This window comes from Phyllostomus hastatus, unplaced genomic scaffold (genome assembly GCF_019186645.2).
Source record: "Phyllostomus hastatus isolate PE091 unplaced genomic scaffold, TTU_PhHast_1.1 phas_scaffold_129, whole genome shotgun sequence".
Lineage (NCBI taxonomy): Eukaryota > Metazoa > Chordata > Mammalia > Chiroptera > Phyllostomidae > Phyllostomus > Phyllostomus hastatus.
Window position 1 is genome coordinate 4,803,808 of NW_025334009.1, and position 20,871 is coordinate 4,824,678.

Below are 20,871 nucleotides of genomic sequence, written 5' to 3' on the forward strand. Positions count from 1 at the left end.
CCACCAGTCATGGGGTGACAGCTACTTGGGGCATTAATGGCCTGGTCTTCCTGACTTCTGGCCTGCCCGGAGCGTGGGTAGAGCCTTGTCCATGACCAGAAAAGGTCTTCGGCCACTTTTAGGGGCTGGCAGCTGGAGTTGGAGAACCTGCCTGGAAATGGTGGTGCCAAGGTCAGGGACAGATCCTGGCTGGAAGGCTTCCATTCTCCCACTCCACTTTTCCCCTTTAGATACCTCCCAGCGCACCCCAAGTCCCCCCACTCTCTTCTTCCTCCCTTCCAGTCAAACTCTTGAAGCCATTTATTCTCAAGGGTTCCGCTGCCTTGATAGCTGCCATCTTATGTCTGCTGCCATGGCTCCCCCAAAATTGCCCTTGCCACAGTCGCCACGGAACACCGTCTAGCTAAAACTTAGGGAGTCTTTGTCTCAACTGAAATGTTGCTGGCATCTGTAACGTTTCAACCCTGTGACTTTGACTTCCTCCTGCTGCCGTCCTGCCTCCCTCTGCGTTTTATAGGCCCTGCTTCCTATTAACTCCCCAGGAAGTGTCTCCTCAGGATCTGACCCCGGCTTTTCTCCTTGGCATACAGACTCCCTCTGGGGGTGGTCCCTCACTCACATCTACAGCTCCACCAGATCCCTCTGCCCAGATGGATAGGGTCCAGGGTCCGTCACTCAGTGCTGTAAAAGATGCCGAATGGTGAGCAAGGGCTGGATTTGGGGATGGCCCTATTGTCTCTCCCAAACTCATCCTTTCTGATCCCAGTTACACCTATAGGGTCACATCTGCCAAAGTCCAATTAAGGTCAGACTTTGCCCTGATTAGTGCTCCCAGAGGGTTCCATCTAGGACATATCGGGCACCAAGAGGCAGAATGATTAGCCTCCTCTTAGAGCTGGGTACCTCATGACCCTTACCTCTAACCCTTATGATCCCCTCTGGTTCTAATGCCTAGAAGGGACACCATCTCGGGATGGACTGACTCCACCCTCCTGCCCAGTCCTTCATTTTATACAGACCTCTGGGCTGGACATCACCAGAGAGGGGTCCCTTTTCTAGGGCACAACTAGGACTCTGCTACACCTGGAGGATGGACTCTGCCCCTCTAAGGAAATGGCTTCTGTTTATAAAATCTGGGCCCCACCTGCACACGGGGGGCCAACACTGCTGGCTTTTGAGAAGCTGTGGAACATAACTAGGGCAGAAGGTGAAGCTGGATTGGTCCTGAGAGTAAACAACTAATCCTCAACCACTGATGGGGTAGAGACAGGTCTCACCCACAGTTGAAAACTGGGAACACTAAGGTGCAACCTTCCTGAGTGCAACCCCAAGCTCAGGGGCACCAGGTGAGGCCTAGGGTAGAGTGAGTATTTCTCTTTAGGGGTGTCAAGACCCCTCTGTATGGGCAGGGAAATGTATAGCAGCAGCCTTAGGATCCTGGAACACGAAGGAGAGAAAGGAGTTGCTGTTAACTAGTCCCCAAATGAAGCATCCAGCACCCTCTCGCGCACACTGGCCTGCTGGGACTCTCAGATTGTACGTGCTCAGCTTTAGAGCTTCACAAGTTTCAGCACTAATGGCGGGGTCCTCAGTGCCTAAAGTGTAGCCAAGGTGTCCAGCAGGAAATGCAAACTCTCCTGCTCATTTGTGGTCAGTGCTTCTAGCCCTTTGTCCAGCTTTGGGTTTGCGTGTAGCGTAAGTGTGCACAGCAGCCTTTCGTGACACTTCCGGTGGGTTCCATTCTCAGGCGGAGAGGAGGGCCTACTACTGCCCACAGAGGAGGTACCAGTGCTGCAAAACGAAGAGGCTCCCCTGCAACCCTCCCAGGCTTGGGGCACTCCTCTTTTGCTCTCTGGTCGGGCGCCTGAGACCGAGGCAGGCCTTGTGAGTGCCTGCGGGAGACCCAGGGGGTTAAGGACAGCTTGGATCTTGCCAGGAGTCCCTCCCAAATGCTGCTGCAGCACCAGGCCCCTCCAAGAGGATCTCGGTCAGGCCCATAATCCATCCAGTCCTGGACGGGCTCCAGTGCAGTCCTGCCGGGGGCCACGTCCAAGAGCGCCTCTGCCCCTCAGACTCCTGCACAAGCCCGGATGAGTTTAGAACGGTCCCCGCTGCTACTTCCTCCAGGAAGCCCTCCCAGGTACCCCCACCTACCCTGCCCCCCAACTTTAGGGGAAACGGGGTCTAGGGGGTCAAGGGTCACCAGGGGCGGGCCAGGTCCCGGAAGCGGAAGCGCAGCGTACTTCCGGTGCGCAGCGGGCGGCCATGTTGGAGCAGCGGAGGCGGCGCAGAGGTGCGTCCTGGGTCCCCGCGGCGGCGCCGGTAGGTTGGGGCCGTGGGCCTAGCCGCGCCGCGGAGGGGCTGTCCGCGAGACGTTAGGGCGGACGGGCCGGGCGGCCGGCCCAGCCGAGACCCTCAACCCACCCCCACCCCGTGCCCAACGACCCCACCCTGGGGCTGCGCGGCCCGTCGGGCTGATCCAGACGCCCGGTACATCTTGCTCCCTCTTGAGACCCGCCCCGCTCCTAACCGCGGTTCGGGCCGCAGGGACTTGGATTCCCAGCCCTGAACACCCTGCCTGGGATCCGCTTGGATGGGGCCTCTCCCGTCCCCCATGGTCAACTTTCCCTGCCGGCCCCTGGGGCACGTATGAAGGGAATTGGGGGGCCGGTCTGCTGCCTGTTTCCAGAGCTTCTTGGAAAGCTCAGAAGACCCTTCCGAAGGGTTCATACCGTCTTGGGCAAAAGAGCACCCAGTTCATCCCTAGTATCCGTGCCGGTATCTGAACCCTTACCTGTTCTGCAGTTCAAAACCCGGGGAACTACACCCCCTGGAAAAATAAAATGAAATAACTGAAGCCACGTGCAAGGATTGTGCTTGGAGAATGGCCTCTGGAGAGGGGAAGTGCCGGAGACACCTGAGGATCTGAGGATGTTTCCAAACAAAGAGCCCCAGGGCACTCCCTCTAGGGGATTCTGAAAACTATCTGCTCCATTAGGATGGCAGGAAGTAGCTGCACAGACGTTCCTCTTGGCCCCAGGGGTGTGCCTGATCCCAGCTGATCTTTTAATGCTCCCGGTACAGATGGGGAGCTGCCTCTGGGCCCTCATTGCTGGGTGGGGCATTAGATGTTAGACGTGATCCACAGCCTACAGCTGCTTCAGAGAAGCCTGGGACAACTGGGGTGTTTCCAGACAGCTCCATCTGGGCGGTACCAAGGTTGGCCCTCCAAGCCCTGGTTAGAACAGCTCACATTTCTACTGTCCACCTTATGGACTGTCCTTCTTGGAGCCCTTAGATCTCATTGTTAGACCCTGAGCGCTCTTGATCTGGCTGCCTGGCCCCAAAGCTGCCTGACGGTCTAGAGCTGTGTCATTACCACCTACTGCTCATCATCTTTTTCGGTTCTGTTGAAGGAGAGTCTGGTTGGTCTCCAGGACTCTAGAGCTAGGAATTGAACCCTCAGATGGCCTATCTGGGAACTCTGAAAGCAGAACTTTTGATGGGCAGGGAGATTCACCCCTGGGCACCTGAATAGCAGCATCTTTAGGAACAGGGATGGGCATGGATATTGGGTGGAAGTCCGGACCCTTCAGCCAGCATTCAGGGAGCATTTAAAGTTTGTGTTGCTCTCCTTTCACTCATTTTTTCCAACTGGATCTTTCAGCCCTGACCACAGACTCCAGTCACGTCAGGTGTGTCTTACTCTTTCTCACTTTGGCGTCTTCGCATAGGCCGTTCCCTTTTTCCATTTCCATCTGATCCTTTCCTGTTATCACTCAGGTCCCTGCTAGGTGTTGGCTCTCCCAAGAATTCTTTCCTGACTCACTGGCAAGCTAAGCTGGGTGCCAGTGTGTGTTCCTGAGAACCTTGATGGTATCTCTTGCCTTCTGTACAGGGCCCCTTGAGGACAGAGATACTCACTTATGTGTCCGTGGTTGAGTCTAATACTAGATTTCTGGCCTCAGAGAATACAGAATTGAATTAACACGGCCTAGCCAAGCCCAGATCTTTCTAGGGACACAACAGCAGGCTGGATGACTCTGATGAGCTGGTGGGCCTCTGTTCTGGAGGAGCTGCCTTTGATCCACATGGGTCCTCTCCCCGACCTCTACCCCGCCCCCGTGGCAGGTCAGAACAGTGTTGTGCTTCAAGGAGTAGCTTGCTCTGGTCAGGCCTCTTCGTCAGTGGGTGTTACGGAGCATGCAAGACCTGCTCCCTGTCCTGGCGCCTTTCTCAATGCCATTCTCACGGACTCTTTTCCTCTTGCCTTGGAGGTGCCGAGCGCTGGTTTGCGGCTGCCCGGGCAGGTCTGCAGTACCTAATGCCATGAGCGTGGTGGTGCAGCATGTGGAGGAGAAGGCTGTACACTCTTGGTCGCGGATCTCCACGGCAGGGAAGAAGGCCCTGGAAGAGGCGCTGCTTGTCTTTAACCCCATGAGCCAGGATCTCAGTGCCACAGAGGCGCAGCTTGTGGCCTTTCTGCAGGGCCTACGGGATGATGGTTTCCAGCCCACCATCTTGCGCAGTGGCGATGTCTACGGCTACAGTTCGTGCACGGCCAAACCCCCAAGTCAGACGAAGCTGCAGGCTCGTGCCCCCACCCCAGCCACCACATCGCTTCCGGCCAGTGCTCCCCGAACTGCTATGCGGCTGCCTGCAGGCCGGGCCACGCTGCTTCCCATGCCACTGTCTGGCAGACTGGCCAAAGCATCCACACCAGCCCTTGCCAAGCACGCTACCACCAACTTGCTACTGAGCTCCCTGAAGCAGTCAAGTGCCAGCCGTGCCCGGGGTACGGCGATGGGTTTCCCCGCCCACCTCTACCCAGGTGTCTACCCTGCCATGCGGCTCTCCGTTGTCCTCGAGGCGCTGGTTCCGCTCAAGACTCCCATGCCCTGCTTGGGTACCAAGCACAAGACACAGTCCCTGCAGCTCTCTCTTGCGGACTCTTCCCTGAAGCTGCGGAAAGGTTCGGCGAAGGGGCTGGGGAACGCCCAGCCCAGAGTTCCCAGAAAAGCCACAAGCAAGGGTCCTAAGTGTCTGGTTCGCCGAGGCCCCAGGGCTGGACCCCGACAAAGCACTGGGCCTCGGAGAAAGACCTGTAAGACTACTGGATCCCTCAGTGGCCCACGAATGAAAGGTGTCTCTTCCTTGAGCATCAAAACAGCCCAGGCCAAGACAGCTAAAACACTAGCCAAAGTGGCCTGTGCACAGGCCAAGGTGGCAAAGGCCCGGGAAAAAGCTAAGGCAGCTCGTGCCAAGGCCAAGGCCAAGGCAGCACGGATCAAGGCCAAGGCCAAGGCCAAGGCAATGCGGGCCAAGGCCAAAGCCAAGGCAGTGCGGGCCAAGGCCAAGGCCAAGGAAATGCGGGCCAGGGCCAAGGCCAAGGCAACGTGGGCCAAGGTGGCTCGGACCCAGCCCAGGGGCAGGGGCAGGCCAAAAGGGTCTGTTCAGGCCAGAACTGCAAGGCCAGGCCGGAAAAGCCGCCCTGAGACTGTGGGGCAGAAGAGGAAAAGGGCCGAAGAGGCTGAAGGTCTTCCCCAGAAGAGATCACGGCTTGGGCCCCGATCCCCTAAGGCATGTCTAGGTCCTGGAACAGCAAAGCTACTGAAATTCCAGGCCATCAAGGTGGACAGGCGGTTCTCAGACGATGAGGTGCGGCTGCAGGCTCAACGCATCCTCCGTGTGAACCTGTCCCCTGTAATACGGCTACAGCCGTTGCTGCCATACTCGGTACCCTGATTCCTTCACATAGCAATGTTTCGGGAAACTGAGCCCAACTGTCTGTGTTGTCAGTGGCACAGTGTGCAATGCCCATGGACTCTGGGTGCCTCTCCAGGGCCCTGGCAGCCACCAGCCTTCTTTCAAAGACTGGAGGGTGTGGGGTTGGGGTGGGTGGGCGGGAGGGGGTGTTCTCATGGAGCAATGCACTGTGACTCGTTACTCTTCAAGTTGTATGTTCACTGTTTCATCTATCACGTTTTATACCTTTCCACTTGCCAGTCTCCTTGCCTGCTGTCCATGGTGTGTGTGTGTGTGTGTGTGTGTGTGTGTGTGTGTGTGCGCGCGCGTGCAGTAAGCCAGCGTGAGCATATAGGAAAAGGGGCCCCAGGAACAGGGCTGCCAGAGAGAGCGCTGGTAGCCTGGGGCTGGCCATCAATGCGAGGGATGGGAGGTCTGGGAAGGGGTGGGCTTCCGGGCCCCTCTGGATGTCCCACCCTCTCTAGATGTGTAAGAGGCACCTCCTGGGGCAGGGGCAGAGCCACTTAGGTGGGACACCTCCCCTTTGGGCTGCCCTGGTTTGTTATCCAGATAGGACAATGGGTGACTGTGGGGAGCCTCGCACCCTGCAGGTTTGTAGGCCAGGGAAGGGGGTGGGTGATACTGCTCCCCAGGGGCAGTGCAGACAGCCTGGCCTTGTCTGCCAGCCTGCTGTGGCCAAAGCCTTGGGGCTTTGCCTGGGCTGGTCTGCCGTAAAGTGGCTGCCGTACCTCTGCCTCTCCTCCCTTGCTCCTTCCAAAAGAGAGTCACTAGCTTAGACTTTTCCAATGAATGAGGAGTTGGGTAGAGTCAGAGGTGAGAGCCCTGGGCTGTAGGGCACAGAATCCGCCCTCACCGACCTAGAAACTTTCTCCTGGGGCGGGTGGGATGCCGTGGCAGTTGAGCCAGGAGCCTCTCCAGGTTGTGTCCATCGACAGTGCTTTCTGCTCGGGTTCCCTGTGCTCCATCGGTTCCCAAGTCCAGCCTCACGCCTCCCATCAGGGGCCTGTACGTTTCAGATACTATCAGTTCTTCCTGCTTCAGAAGAGGGGGCTGGGCTTCGAGCCCTGAACAAAACTAGCTCCCTGCCCATCTGCCAGTCTTTTGCTGGCTGCCCAGCCTGAAAGGCAGTGGCTGGGGCTGGCAGGGAGGGGGGTACATTCCCCAGAGGCCCCTGGAGACGCACAGCCTTTCAGGACTAGGGGTGGGAACCTCATTTGAATGAGAATCAGATCTTTTCTGTCTCTGGGTTAGTCTGAACCCTGGCCCCACCAGCCCTGGTTGCCGCGGACAGACGGAGGACCTGCAGAGAAGCTCTTGAGTGCTTCTTGGTGTTCCCTCCCCACCTTTCTGCATCTGGTGGCTGTTAACTAATATCCTTCCCCTGGGTGCGGATTCCCTTGGTTTTCCTGGCTCCCAGCTGCACGGTGATCCCACAGCACTGCACTGTATCTTGCCTCTGACAACCCTGCTTCCATCTGCCATGTGAGTATGGGGAAGGACCCGAGGGCCACGCTCAGCTCCTCAAGGGTGGCCCAGCCTGGGGCCCACTCTGCATCCTCTCTCGCAGGCCTGGTTCTAGCTCCCGCCGCTCAGGACCCCCAGCTAGGCTAGGCCCCCTCCTTTCGGTTCTGCTGCTGCTTCTGCCGCCACCAATGGGTGAGACGTTGGCTGTTTTCCCAAGAGCCATCCAGAGGGGGAGAAGTCTCCAAGCCTCCTGATGGGGTGAGGTGGGGTGAGGTTGGAGGGGGTGCCCTAGGATCTCCACTGAGACCCTACTCCTCCCAGTCCAGGCCCCCAGAACAGTTGCGCAGGAGGTGCCGGACAAACTCGCCCCACCCGGCTGCTCAAGTGGCAGCTGCCACCCACCCACTGGCAACCTGCTTGTGGGCCGTGCCCAGAATCTTCATGCCTCGTCCACCTGTGGCCTCCACAGCCCTGAGCCCTACTGCACTGTCAGGCACCTGCAGGTGGGGAGGAGGGTGAGGCCTCTGGCTGCAGTGTCTCTGGGTTTTCCTGGGAGGTTGGGCCCCATGGGAGTTCAGGTCGTTGCTGGGGGCTAGCGGAGAGGTCTGTGCTGTTAAGTTTTGGAGTTGGGGGCCAGTCGTGCACCTCCTGCCTAGTCCGTCTCCTTGGGCACTCTGCTAGGATGCTGAAAATTGCTTCTTTTGTGACTCTCGGGACCGGGGTGGCCATGGCATTGAGAATGTGATCTCCCGGAGTGGACCTGCTATCAACAAGACCTGGTGGCAAGCTGAGAGTGGTGAGGGTGCCGGCGTACCTCTGTGTGCGGGTTTGGGGTCTGAAGTCAGGGTCTGGTCACCGACCAGCCCTTGTGGTTACAGGTGTTGAGAACGTCACCATCCAGCTAGACCTAGAGGGTGCTTTCTACTTTACCCACCTCGTCATGACTTTTAAGGTGACCCAGCCTGAAAGCTTGCTGTGCGCCTCCTGTCCCGGTGGCCGCCGGAGATGCTTGCCCCCGGTAACCCAAGGACCCCCTACCGTCCCCAGACGTTCCGCCCGGCAGCTCTGAGCCTCGAGCGTTCGGTGGACCATGGCCGCTCCTGGCACGTGTACCGATACTTTGCCCACAACTGCTCGCACCTCTTTCCTGGGATCCCTCCCGCCCCTGGCCACAGAGTCGGTGACCTCGTCTGCGATCAGCGTTACTCGGGCACTGAGCCTCCCACTGAGGGCAAGGTCAGGCCCAGAGGAAGGGGGTTTGGGCCCTGGAGTGAAGCCAGAGGCTCAGGCTGGCTTCTTCCTCAGGTGGTTTTCCAAGTTCTGGACCCAGCCATCCAGGTGGAGAACCCAAACGACCCCAAGATTCAGGGTAATTATTCTCCCAGCCAGTCCTGGAGTCCCTGCGTATCAGAGCAGCCAGAAGCGGGGCGGGGGGGAAGCGAGGTCCTGCCTGGGTGTATGTGGCAGTGAGGCAGGGTGTTAGGTCGGCAGCTCAGTCCCCCAGCCTTGCGCCCCAGCTCTGCCCCATCGTAGTCCTTTTTGTTGGGGTCCCTGTTATGGGCCCCACTCCCATCCCAGCACTGTTCCCCATACCTGTGCCCACTGTGTGGGGACTGGCCCCGGCTGAATTCATGGGTGGGGCCCCGCTGTGGTCCCTATCACTGCTGTCCACACCAGCCCCCAAACCCGGCCCCCACGTCTCCGCTCCCATCACTGGGTCTCATAACTCTCCCCTTTGGGAGCCCCCATCGCTGCCCCTGTGGTGCCCCCTCCTCATTGCTCTCCCCCGAGATTCGTCACCCTGGCCGTAATGGGCACCCTATATCCCTGCAGCTGCCTCTAGGTGGCACCAGGGTGTCTCGGGGTGACCTTGTAAAGCAGAAGTCTTGCTAAATAAAGAACAAGAGAGACACAATCATAATCCAACAGGATGGCCCAGAGCCAGGCCAGGAGAGCACACAGCGGGAGGACAAACCCCAAACTAGCTTCTCTACACTCCACCCGCCTCGACTGTGGTTATTACCAACTACTCGCCCCGAGCTCCCACGCTAGGTCCCTGAGCAGCCATCGCCCATTGCTTTGACCAGGAGAAAGGAGAACCCTGGCAAAGGGGAGAGGGGAGGTAGCCTTGGCCAGGTAGCTAGACTTAAGCTGCGGAGCAGAAGCAGGAGCCATGGACCCATCTCTCTGCCCATGTGCACGTCCGGTGCACACCCCGCTCTGTGTCAGCCTCTCCTGAGCAGCTCTCTGCGGGGAGCAGAGAGACAAGGTCGCCGTCTTCACGACGCTGACATAAAAGTGAGAAAGGCGGTTGATGAGTAAGCAAACCAATACCCTGTGTGGTTTGGATGGCGGGCCGGGGAATGGAATCCTTCACTGCCCTGGGGAAGCAGGTTTCAGATAGCTAGAGACTCCAGAAGGGGGCGTCCAGGAGGCAGTGGGGTGTGCAGAAGTCTCAGCTGGGGAAGGGTACCAGGGCTGGAGCAGGGCAGAGGGAGTCACCACCCTTAGGCTGTGGTCATCCTCAGATGGTACTCCCCGGGGAACAGGGACGGGGAAGTCCCACAGCAGGGGTGCTGGAAGAGGTGGCTGCAATGATGCAGAGAGGGGAGAGACAGCCCCCCCCAATTCCTCGCCTGAGTTCCAGCCATAGCAGAACGGTGAGCAGCGCACCTGAGGCCCCTCACTCTGTCTCCAGAGCTCCTGCGTGTGACTAACCTCCGTGTGAACTTCTCCAGACTGCACACCCTGGGCGACAGGCCCCTGGGAGGCCTCAAGGGACACCCCTTCTACTACTATGCCCTCTATGAGCTCGTGGCCAGCGGCAGCTGCCTGTGCCACGGCCACTCCTCTGAGTGCAGGCCTGCGCCCGGGGCACCAGCCAGGGTGGAAGGCATGGTGAGCGCCGCGGGAGGGGCGTCCTGCGGCTGGTGGGGTGGGCAGGCGGGGGGACTGGGGCCGACTCGCCTCGCCCTCCTTCCTGCCAGGTGCATGGCCACTGTGTCTGCCGCCATCACACAGCGGGGGCCCACTGTGAGCGCTGCCAGGACCTGCACTGGGACCGCCCGTGGCACCCAGCGGAGCCTGGGCACCCCCATGCCTGCCAGGGTAGGTGCCACGCCCTACCCAGCCCGGCCACACTGGCCGAGGGGGAACCCAACCCCACACCCTCCCGCCTTGCTCTGCCCCAGAGTGCCAGTGCCACGGGCACGCCCGCAGCTGCCACTTTGACATGGCCCTGTATCTGGCTTCTGGCAACGTGAGCGGAGGCGTGTGTGACACGTGTCAGCACAACACAGCTGGGCGCCGCTGCGAGCTCTGCCGGCCCTTCTTCCACCGAGACCCCCAGGAAGATCCCCGTTCCCCTCGCTCCTGCAAACGTGAGCCTCCAATCCCAATTCACCCCACCGGCCGTTCCCCTCCGTGGTGACCTCTGACCTAACTCTGTCCTCACTCCGACTCTGGCCCCAGCCTGTGACTGTGACCCTGCGGGCGCGCTGGAAGGGGGGCTGTGTGACGCCCACACAGATGAGACCCGCGGCCTCCTCTCTGGGCTGTGTCGCTGCAAAGGGAACGTCTGGGGCCGACGCTGTGACGCCTGCCGGCCGGGTCACTATGGCCTGAGCCTTACCCACTCGGAGGGCTGCCAGCGTGAGTGACCCTAAGAGTGGACCCCACCCGCGTGTCCTCCCTGGTCTGCCCCCCATCCCTGCCCTGATAACACGCACCCCCACACCCCTGCAGCCGTCCCCTTAGCACCCTGAGAGCCTTGTGCCTCAGCCTGCAGGTGTGACCCCCGGGGCCGGGTCCCCGGCACTCCTGCCTGTGACCCCTCCAGCGGAGCCTGCCACTGCAAACGCTTTGTCTCTGGACGGGACTGCAGCCGTTGTCTGGTGAGTCTCGGCCTTCGTTTTGATTTGACCTTGATCTTGGGCACTGAGCTTCTGGAAGCTGACCGGAATAAGGCTAAATGCAGAATACTGCAGACCGAGCCTCGCACGTGGGGTGGTGCCATTTCCTGACCTGGTCACCATTGATGTCCCTCTCGCACATCGATGTTTCCCCCCCTCTCCTTCTCCTTCCCTTCCCCTCTCTCTAAACATAAGTAAATAAAGTCTTGAAAAGAAAATATTTTATTTACTTATGTTTAGAGAGAGGGGAAGGGAAGGAGAAAGAGAGAGAGAGAAACATCCATCAGTTGCCTCTCCCATGCCCCCAACTGGGCACCCGGCTTGTGGCCCAGGCATGTGCCCTGACCGGGAATCAAACCGGCAGTCTTTTCAGTTCGCAATCCACTGAGCCACACCAGCCAGGGCTGTGTGTCCTTATCTTCTCTCTTTTTCCCTCCGCTCCGTGAAGCCGTGCAGGAGCACACCAGAGTCCCCGCTCCCCCTCTGAGCCACAGGCAGAGGGGCATTCAGGCCCCATCCTCGGCCCCCTTCCTCCTGCAGCAGGCAGCTCCGTAAACGACTTCCCGGGCGCCTGACCCTCACCCTCACCCTCACCCTCGCCCTGTCCGGATCGAGCGAACTGTCCTTCCTCCACCCCCTCCTGTTTCTTCCAGCCCGAGTTCTGGGGGCTGAGCAGCGACTCCCTAGGCTGCAGGCCCTGCGACTGCGACTTTGGGGGTGCCTACAGCAACAGGTACAAGGCGGAGCCTGGGAGCGGGCTCGAGGGGCAAGAATTGGGTGTTGATTTTGTCCCCCCACCCCCACCCCCATGCTCACCCAGGTGTTCCGCAGCGGAGGGCGCCTGTCTGTGCCGTCCCCATCTCCGTGGCCGCCGCTGCCGTGAACTCCAGTCTGGGTACTTCTGCGCTGCCCTCGACCAGGCCACTGCTGAAGCTGAGCTTGGCCAGAGCCTCCAGCCAGCTGACCCTCGGCTGCCTGTGAGTGTCCAGGAGGGGCAGGGGCAGGAGGAAATCAAAGCCCAGACCTTGGGGCTCAGAGGAGGGAGGGAATATCTGGAGAGAGCTGGCTGGAAGGAGAGGCTGGGTTAGGAAGGTGAGGAAGTCTGGGTGGGGCCATCGGTGTGGTCAGAGGTGTGGTGTCTTGGACAGAGTCCACATTCCCAGGACAGTGTGGGAGGGGATGGGGCCAGAATGTTGGAGGACACTGATACCCCACTGGCCCCCAGGGAGCCCCCTGGCCTGCTCCTTCCCACTGCACACAAGCCCCAGGGAGCTCCCCTCGTTGGCTCCGGCCCCGACTTCGGAGACAGCGTGACCCTCGCTGTGCCCCCCACCCTGCCAGGCGAGCCCGCTACAGCCACCATCCGCCCACAGTGAGGCATCTGAGGAGCAGGGTAAAGTCACCGGTCACTAGGGTCTTAGCTGGGGCCTTAGCCCTGGGGATACGGGTCTCTGGAGTCCCGGGGGAAGGACACCTGCGTCCTGAGGGTTCTGGGTCCCAGAGGGGCCTGGGCCTGGGAGTCTGTGTGTCATGTCCAGGCCCCAGAGGAGCCTGCATCCCTGCATCCGGGAGCTGGCTCCACACCGTGGACTGGCTTAGACTTTGCACATGTGGTCGACGGGGCTGGCCTCTCTCTGCTGGCTCCCACGGTGCCTCGTGCCCTGGAGTATGACATTGTCCTGCGCTATGAGACCCAGGTCGGTGGCGTGGGTGCCAGGCAGGTGGATGGGTGGCGCTGGGTGGTGGGCAGGGGCAGTTCTGTGACGGCTGACCCCTGACCCCAGGCACCTGAAGACTGGCAGGCCTTGGTCAGGGTCCGCGCCCAGTCTCCGCCCAGCAGCACTCGCTGTGCCCGCCTGCCGCCCTCGGAGCATCTCTTCCAGGCCACCTTGACCCACGCACACAGGTGGGCAGGACACGGTGACCCCCCGACACCAAGGCCCGACTGTGCTCCCAGACATTTGACACAACACCCAGCCAAGGCGGGAAATTCCCAGTATGGACTCTCATCATGTCTAGAACAATCAAAACAGGGGCTTAATTTAAAATAGAGCGGGATTTAAGGAGCTGTTCTTTTTAAATTGGCCGGATGAAGACACATTGGACCCAATCACTAAAAACAAAAGTGGGTCACCGCCAGGACCCCTTGATCCTGACCTCCTTACCCCACCCTTTCTGCCCCCCCCCCCGCCCCCCAGAGCTGTGGTTCTATCCAGACCTTTCTGCTTTGAGCCGGGAACACGCTACTCCGTGACCCTGCGCCTGTGGCGGATCAAAGCGGCCCGGAGGCCTGCGGGAGGCACTGTCTTTCTGGATTCGGTGAGATTCTGGGGGCTCCACCCCCCCTCTGGGGGAGGCGCAAGGTACAGCAGACAATCTGGGCGCCGAAAGGACTGAGGTCGGCCAGTGGGGAGGGGAGGAAGGAGGGTCGGGAGGGGGGCGTCCCGTTCTGAGGACGGGAGGTGAGAACAGGCAGGCACCAGGCCTCTCGGGAACTTGTGGGCCAGCCGAGGGGTAGTGGGCAGCCAGGAAAGGGCTTGAGCCGAGAAGAGACGCGGGGTAAATGGACTGTCGGGGGCACGCTGCTGCCAAGATCCTGAGTGCAAGGGGGCTCCACGCGGACTAGACTGGGGCCGCTGCAGTGGAAGGAGAGACAGACTCCAAGAGAAACTGGAAAGGGGCGGGAAGGGGCTGTGAGGGCCAGCGCGAGGAAGGGCAGCGGGCAGTGGGTGTCAGTGCGCTGGGCTGTGTTCCTGCCCGCTGCCTGCCGCCTCCACCCTCCTGCCAGGTTGCACTCCTGCCGCGGGTGGAGGAGCTGCCCGGGCTGAGACCTGTGGACCCCGGGGCCGCAGGGCGCTTGCAGGAGCTCCGCCAGGCAGGCTGCGTGGAGGCAGCGAGGACGGGCCTGCCCGGCGCTGAGCCCGAGGCCTGCGCCCGCCTCGTCTGCAGCATCTCGGCCCTGCTTCACGGGGGCGGCCTCCGTGAGTGTGTGTCCCTGGGTCCTCGGGCCGCAGGAGGGGGGTCAGAGGAGGCACCTCGAGGCGCATCTGACCTTGCCCTTTCTCTTGCCAGCATGTGAGTGCCACCCCCAGGGTTCACTGAGCACTGAGTGTGCCCTGCTGGGTGGGCAGTGCCCCTGCCGTCCTAACATCGGTGGTCGTACCTGTGACCACTGTGTGCCCGGAACATACGGCTTCGGTCCCACCGGCTGCAGTGGTGAGCCTTCGGGGCCGGTGGGTGTGGGGCCTGGGACCAGCCACCTCCTTTCTCTGCACGGCTTGGTCGTCCTGTCATTCCCCACAGAGTGTGGCTGCCATTCCAAGGGTGCCACCGGTGCCATCTGTAACCCTGTGAGCGGGCAGTGTACGTGCCGGGCGGGCCTTGCTGGTCGCCGCTGTGACCGCTGCCTCCCCGACCGGTGGGGCTTCCCACGCTGCCAGCCCTGTGTCTGCAATGGGCACGCGGAGCTGTGCCACCCGCTCACAGGCGTCTGCCAGGCCTGCCGGGGAGCCACAACGGGCCGGCACTGCGAGAGGTGAGTGCCGGCCCTGGAAGCGGCGGGTGGGAGTCAGGGTGCGTGGGCCAGGCCCCATTCCCTGTGCTGCCGCCCCCAGGTGCTTGGACGGCTACTACGGAGACCCCACCCTGGGCTCAGGCCAGCAGTGCCGGCCCTGCCTCTGTCCTGGGTCCCCCGGCTCTGGCCTCTATCATGGGACTTCCTGCCACATGGACAACGCGAGCGGACGTGTCCTGTGCCTCTGTGCGCCTGGCTATGCAGGTGAGGCATGGCTGCCAGTGGCAAACCCATGGCCCTTCTCACCTGTCCACGAGGCAAGTCTTTGCCAGGGCCATCTGTGTGTCAAGCTGCAGGTCTGGCACCTCTCCTCAAGGGGTTCCCGTGGAGGGAGGGGGTCAAACGGGAGGAATTACAGACAAGGAGCTTGTAAGCCAGGAGGTGGGCCTTAATGTGACTACTGTGTCTTCGGCCCTCCGGGCTAAGCTGTGGGCTTTCTGGCTGGGTGTACGGGACCGTAGTCCTCAAGGGACCTGAGATAACTACATGTACCCTAACCCCTCCAGGGCCCCGCTGTGACCGCTGTTCCTCGGGCTACTTTGGGCGCCCTTGGCCAGAAGGGGACCCCCGAAGGAGTCCGTGCCGGCCCTGCCAGTGTAACAACAACATCGACCCCCGGGACCCCGCTGCCTGCGACCCACACAGTGGGCGCTGCCAGAGATGCCTGCACCACAGCCACGGCCCTGGCTGCGCCCACTGCAGGCCTGGCTTCCACGGCAGTGCCTTGCGCCCAGGGGGCTGCCGGCGTGAGTGTGTGGTGGGGTAGGTGGAGGCATCCCTGGGTGGTAGGTGGGCTCTCTTTCCTCCATCCTGCCAAGCCCTTCCTCTCCTCAGGCTGCAGCTGTGACCCCCGGGGCACCGTCCCTTCGAGGTGCCCATCAGGGGCTGAAGCCTGCTTCTGCAACCAGCTCAGCGGGCAGTGCCCATGCCGCCCCCACACACTGGGGTGGGACTGTAGCCGCTGCGCCCCCCTCTTCTGGAACCTAGGGGGGCCTCGGGGCTGTGAGCCCTGCAGCTGCCATGTGCACCACTCCCTGCATCCAGCGTGTCACCCAGTGAGTGAGCCCGTGTTGCACGTAGCACGTGGCTGTGGCCAGGTGTGAGTGGATGTGTGTGAGCCTGTGACAGGGTGTGACTTGTGGCTGGTGCGAGTGTTCACGGAACCACCAGCACTGGGGCACGTGTGGCCGCAAGCAGCTGTGCGAATCTGTGCGCTTGTGTGACCTTAACGGTGAGCCTGTGGACAGGCCCGGGGAGAGCGGACGTGAGCCTGCATGGGTCTGGCCCCGCGTGCAGCCCTGCATCAGTGCGTGGGCCACCCCTGTGAGTGGGCCAAGAAGAACAGCGTGCGGGGGGAGCTGGGGGCCGATACAGAGGCTGAGTGAGACTCGGGCAAAGGTCCGGGGCAGAGCTGGTGCAGTCGAGAGGGATGGCGGTGGGAAGCTCGTGTTCCCAGGAGGGTAGTGGTCAGCCACCGACGACATGAGGCCTGAAGTGTGTCCTGTGCCTTTAGGGAGGAGAGGGTGGCGGTCAGGTGAAGGAGGCAGCGGGGTAAGAGTCTGAGACAGTGGGGAGTTCGACTCGGGACACAGAGGAGCAAAGGGCAGCGGGTCAGGAGCTGAGAACCCAGAGGGTCTGGGGGAGGCGAGGCTGGCCAAGGGGGTCGGGCCAGAGGAAGCAAGGACGGAGACGCCCTTAGCCAAGGCGGGGGTGGGCGCTGCGCGCAGCAGGGGCAGGGCTGACGGGGGGGGGGGGGGGCGGAGACAGTGCGCCCGGGTGTGCCTGTGTGCGCTGTGCGCTCCAGGAATGCAGGCGCTGCCCCTGAGCCCCCGAGGCCCCTCCCTCTTCCGGTGGAGGCCCTGGGCTCTTGCTGACTGGTCTGCACTCTCTCCCCCCCAGGTCACGGGCCAGTGCCCCTGCCGGGCAGGATTCGGGGGCCGCACGTGCTCCCGGTGTCAGGATGGGTACTGGGGTGACCCGGAGCAGGAGTGCAGAGGTGAGAGGGGCACTACCACGCCCCGCCACCAGGGGCCAGGCTGCCCTGGAGGAGCCGCTCCGTGTAGAGTAGCAGGGGACAGCGGGGCTTTCCTGAGGGAGACCACAGGATGCTTATTGCTGTTTGCTCCGAAACCTCAAGAAGTGCTCACGAAGACAGCTGTAGGGCAGCAGCATTGGCCAAACCAGGGGCAGCGGGGCCACAGTGGGTGGCTCTTGGCTGACCAGCCCGCCAAGCCCTGACTGCAGTGGGCCCCTGACTGGGCTACAGGGCCCCTGCGTCTGTGCTGCCTTCCTGCCCGAAGTCTGCCGCCCAGAGGGCCTGTCTGGCCAGGGTGGTGGCAGTGCCGTGGCAGTTCTGCACAGTTGAGGGCCTGGTCGAGGGCTGGGGTGCACCCTCACACTCTCACAGGGCCATCCCCAACCCTTGGGCTTTTCCCTCCTCTTTGGGAGGTGAGGCAAAGGCAGGCGCTGCCCGCAACCTGCCCTGACCCTCTCTCTCCCCAACAGCTTGTGCCTGCGACCCACAGGGCTCCGTCTCGCCCAGCTGTGACCCGTACACAGGTGCCTGCCTCTGCAGAGAGGGCATCTCAGGGCCGAGGTGCCAGGCATGTGCCCGTGGCTCCAGAGGTGGCTTCCCACACTGCACGACTTGTCCTGCCTGTTTCACCTCCTGGGACCAACTCCTGGCTTTGCTCCGGCTGCAGCTGGAAGCTGTGGCCCAGGAGGCAGCTGCCCTACACCAGGGGACGCCTGGCTGGGGCGTCAGGGGCCGGGGTGGGCGCCAGCAGGCCCTGGAGGCAGTCCTGCAGCAGGCACAGACGCTCCTGGAGTCTCCTTCACCCACTGTGGGGATCGCACAGCAACTTACAGAGTGGATAGCTGGACTCAGGCAAGGGGCCTGGGGTCCGCGGGGAAGAGGCCTTCAGCTAGGTTCCCAGGGCCAGGGGTTCAGAGGGCCCCAGGTTGGCCTGTCTGCGTCCTGGATCTGGGTTTGCTTAAGTGGGGAATCGTGGAGGAGAGACATCTCCAGCCGTGCTGACGCGCCATCTCCCCACAGGAGGGCAATGACCGAACTGGCCCAGATGCTGTGGGCTCCAGGACAGGTCGTGGCAGAAAGCGAGTCCTGGGTTAGGGAAGAGTGTGAACGTCTGGAAGAATTATCCCGGGAGCTAGACTCTCTCAAGGGCTTGGCCTGGCCCAAGAGGGCCATAGGAGTCCAAGGTGAGGCCAGATGGGCAGGCGGGTGGACTGGTAGATGTGGGCAGGGGCTGGGCTCAGTCAGGAGGAAGGGACCAGGTGCCATTGCTTACACGTATGGGGGACCTAGAGGCTGCCCCAGCCAGTGAGCCCCAAGCCGCCCCTCTCTCCATCCCTTCCACCTGCAGATGCTGAGGCCCAGGCCTCCTCGGCAGCCCTGCTTTCCCAGGAGGCCATGCTCAGAGCCCAGACCGTGGCCTCACTCGGAGGACCAGACAGCATCCTGGGACAGGCCCGAGAGGCCCGGCGGTGCACAGAGCTGCTTCTGAGGGGGACAGGCCAGCCTACAGGGACAGCTTTGTGGAAGTTAAAACTAAAAGGGCTGGTGGACAGGGTCCAGATGCTGCACCCACAGCTTCTGAGACTCCTGGTCAAAGCTGGAGTGGTGGGTGGAGATATGGATCACTGGTGGGGAGGGGGGTGGCGGCTGGCAAGGCAAGGGCTCTCTCCTAGGGGCGACCTGGGTGTAGAGCAATAGAGGGATCCGAGATGTGCATTCTGGATCCCCTATCTCGTTTGCAGGAATGCAGGGGTCAGGGTCGTGGGCTGGCCTGTGCTCCTGTACCCTGTGTTGTCCTCCCTTGCCCTGGGCCCCTGCCCACTGCCCAGTGGGCTCTGGTCGTCTCCCGTAATGCCTCTTATAGCCTGGACACAGTGATCGCAGCCTTGGAGCAGCAGCAGCAACTGGTACAGAGCTATAGGGGCCGTGGATGGGAGCCACGGAGGGGCCACGGGGCCACAGCTTGGCCATCGGGCTATAGGAGACATGTTTCACCTCTGACCCGCCCCTCCCAGCTGCAGCAGATCCAGGCCACAGCAAGCTCCACGGGAATCCAGGCTAGGGAGATGTGGCATCGGGCCGGAGGGCCCCGGCGTGTGGCCTCCACAGCTGCTGTGCAAGCAACGGTGCATAGGATCCAGCGTTTTCTCTTGGGTACATGTCTCCCAAGCTTGTGTGTCTGCTTCCAGCTGAGGGCTGGCCGTGGGCATTCAGGCCCCTGCCGTGACACTCCTCCCAGGACGAGGCCACGCAGAATGTCTGACCAGGGCTCAGGCGGGGGGACTAGTGTGTTGGTAGATGTGTGACAGGTGGCTGGGGGTCTGGGGGCCCGGCTGTAGCGTGTGTCCCTTTCCACAGTGGAAGTAACCCCTCCATAGCTGAGTACAGTCTACCTACCATGTAACAACTGGTTCACAAGTTCCTGAAAATGTAATAATTGTCCCTTGTAAGCCTCCAGCATACCGTGCAGTCCTGTCAGAGGCAGGGTCAGTGAGATGTTAGGGTCAGGGTCCATTGGGTCAGGGGTCAGAGTTCACATCCAACATTCCTACCCCCACAGAGGAAGGTGCAGATGCCGTGAGTGTGGAGCTGGCGGCGTGGCGTGGGCTAGCTGTGCCCCTCCCCCAGGGCGGGGCAGCCGGCATCGCCCTCCTGCTGGATCAGATCCAGCATGCCCTCCCTTCCCCGGACACTGCAGGCCAGGAGCTGCCCAAAGCCAGAGGTGTCCTCCGTCAGGCGCAGCAGACCAGGTGAAGGGCCAGGAGGCCGGAGGCAGAGGTCAGAGGGTGGGGAGGAAGGGATGCCTCCTGACTGTCTGTACCTTTCAGGGAGGGCGCAGCCAAGGCCCAGGACCGAGCGCTAGATGTTCAGGGGGTGCTGGCTGGGGCAGGAGCCGATGCAAGGGCTGCAGAGCAAGGGCTGCAGGCGGCCAAGCAGACACTCGGAGGCCTGGAGGCCGGCGTGCAGGAGGTGCCGCCCCACCGCGGCCTCAGCTCCCCGCACCTCTCGTTCCGTGGGGCCACTGTGGTCCCGTTTTCCCCTGAGGTCCCTGCCCCACTGTGACACCATGATGCTACTCAATGCCCTGACCATGTGAACACTCTACCTAGTTGCTCCCCTGCTGTGACCCCCTGTGATGCCCTGACCTTTGCCCCAGATGGCAGGGCACCTGGCCCGGATAACAATGGCAGTGGATGTGACCCCAGCCCTGGGGCTTCTGTCCGGCGCAGCGGTGGCTCTCAGGACCCGCTTGGCCCTGAGTCAGCGGCAGGCCCAGGAGGCAGAAGAGCGTTCGGCACATGCCGTGGGCTTGGCTGAGGGCCTGGGCAAGGTGAGACGGGGACCGTGGACTCTGGGGTCTCAGGGACCCTGTGGGACAGCGTGAAGTGGGATGAAAGCTGGGCCCAGGCTATGCTGCGCCGAGGTCGAGTCTCGGTTCTACAACTCCCTGCTGTCCAGGAGCCTTGGGCAGCAATGTGTTGGGTCTAGGTTTCAGGGGCGGGGTGGGGTTTCAGGTCCAGTCCTGCTTCAGGAGTTGCAGGTGGCCCGCTTAGGCATGGCGGAGTTGCAGGAGGGCACAAACAGCCTGATGGCCACGGTGAAGGACGCAGGAGAGCGGGTGCAGCGGACGCGAGCTGAGGCCCAAGAGCTGCTGAAGCAGGTGCAGGACAGCTGGAGCCGTCTGGAGGGTGCGTGCCGGCCATGGTGGGGCAGGTGTGGTGCGGCGGCAGGGACAGATGGGAGGGTCAGAGTTGGAACAGGGATGTGTGGGAGGGCCAGGGTGGGTCCAGGTCAGGTCCTCGTTCATCCAGGGGTCAGGGCTGGAGTGAATGGAGGTCAAATGTGGATTAGGGTTAGAGCTGATTTGGGGGTAGGGTCGGGGTCAGAATCAAGGGTGTGGCAGAGATGAGGACCAGAGTCAGAGACTAGGGCCAGAGGTCAGAGCCTGATTCGAACAACGTATCCCAGGGCTGGAGCGCCGTCTGGTGCAGAACGAGCAGACGCTGGGCGAGAAGGTGGCCACGCTCTGGGCCCTGGAGAAGCGGGCAGCACAGCTGCTTGAGCACCTGCGGCTGTGGGCCAGCGCGTATACCACCTGCTGACCGATGTCTAGGAGGCCA

General features: G+C 61.7%; 3 protein-coding genes across 3 annotated transcripts; all 3 read left to right on the top strand.

Annotated features, from left to right (window-relative positions):
- Positions 1-2,256: 2,256 nt before the first annotated feature.
- On the top strand, positions 2,257-5,874 carry CCDC71 (coiled-coil domain containing 71). The gene is made up of 2 exons (XM_045857011.1): positions 2,257-2,322; positions 4,278-5,874. The coding sequence occupies exon 2, from the start codon at positions 4,330-4,332 to the stop codon at positions 5,743-5,745; it is 1,416 nt and encodes a 471-aa protein (XP_045712967.1). The 5' UTR covers positions 2,257-2,322; positions 4,278-4,329; the 3' UTR covers positions 5,746-5,874.
- A 449-nt stretch (positions 5,875-6,323) lies between these two features.
- On the top strand, positions 6,324-17,781 carry LOC123830721 (laminin subunit beta-2-like). Its single transcript, XM_045857248.1, has 24 exons — positions 6,324-6,356; positions 7,912-8,026; positions 8,109-8,182; positions 8,278-8,466; positions 8,536-8,599; positions 9,929-10,128; positions 10,218-10,338; positions 10,422-10,610; positions 10,702-10,881; positions 11,011-11,123; positions 11,795-11,874; positions 11,962-12,118; positions 12,680-12,838; positions 12,926-13,047; positions 13,340-13,460; positions 13,930-14,122; positions 14,214-14,357; positions 14,445-14,676; positions 14,756-14,919; positions 15,222-15,461; positions 15,550-15,770; positions 16,615-16,711; positions 17,221-17,274; positions 17,771-17,781. The coding sequence occupies exons 1-24, from the start codon at positions 6,324-6,326 to the stop codon at positions 17,779-17,781; spliced, it is 3,273 nt and encodes a 1,090-aa protein (XP_045713204.1).
- Positions 17,782-18,459: 678 nt separating this feature from the next.
- LOC123830722 lies at positions 18,460-19,813 on the top strand. The gene is made up of 4 exons (XM_045857249.1): positions 18,460-18,657; positions 18,766-18,904; positions 19,311-19,500; positions 19,579-19,813. Exons 1-4 carry the CDS (start codon positions 18,460-18,462, stop codon positions 19,811-19,813), a joined length of 762 nt encoding a protein of 253 aa, XP_045713205.1.
- The last annotated feature ends 1,058 nt before the right edge of the window (positions 19,814-20,871 follow it).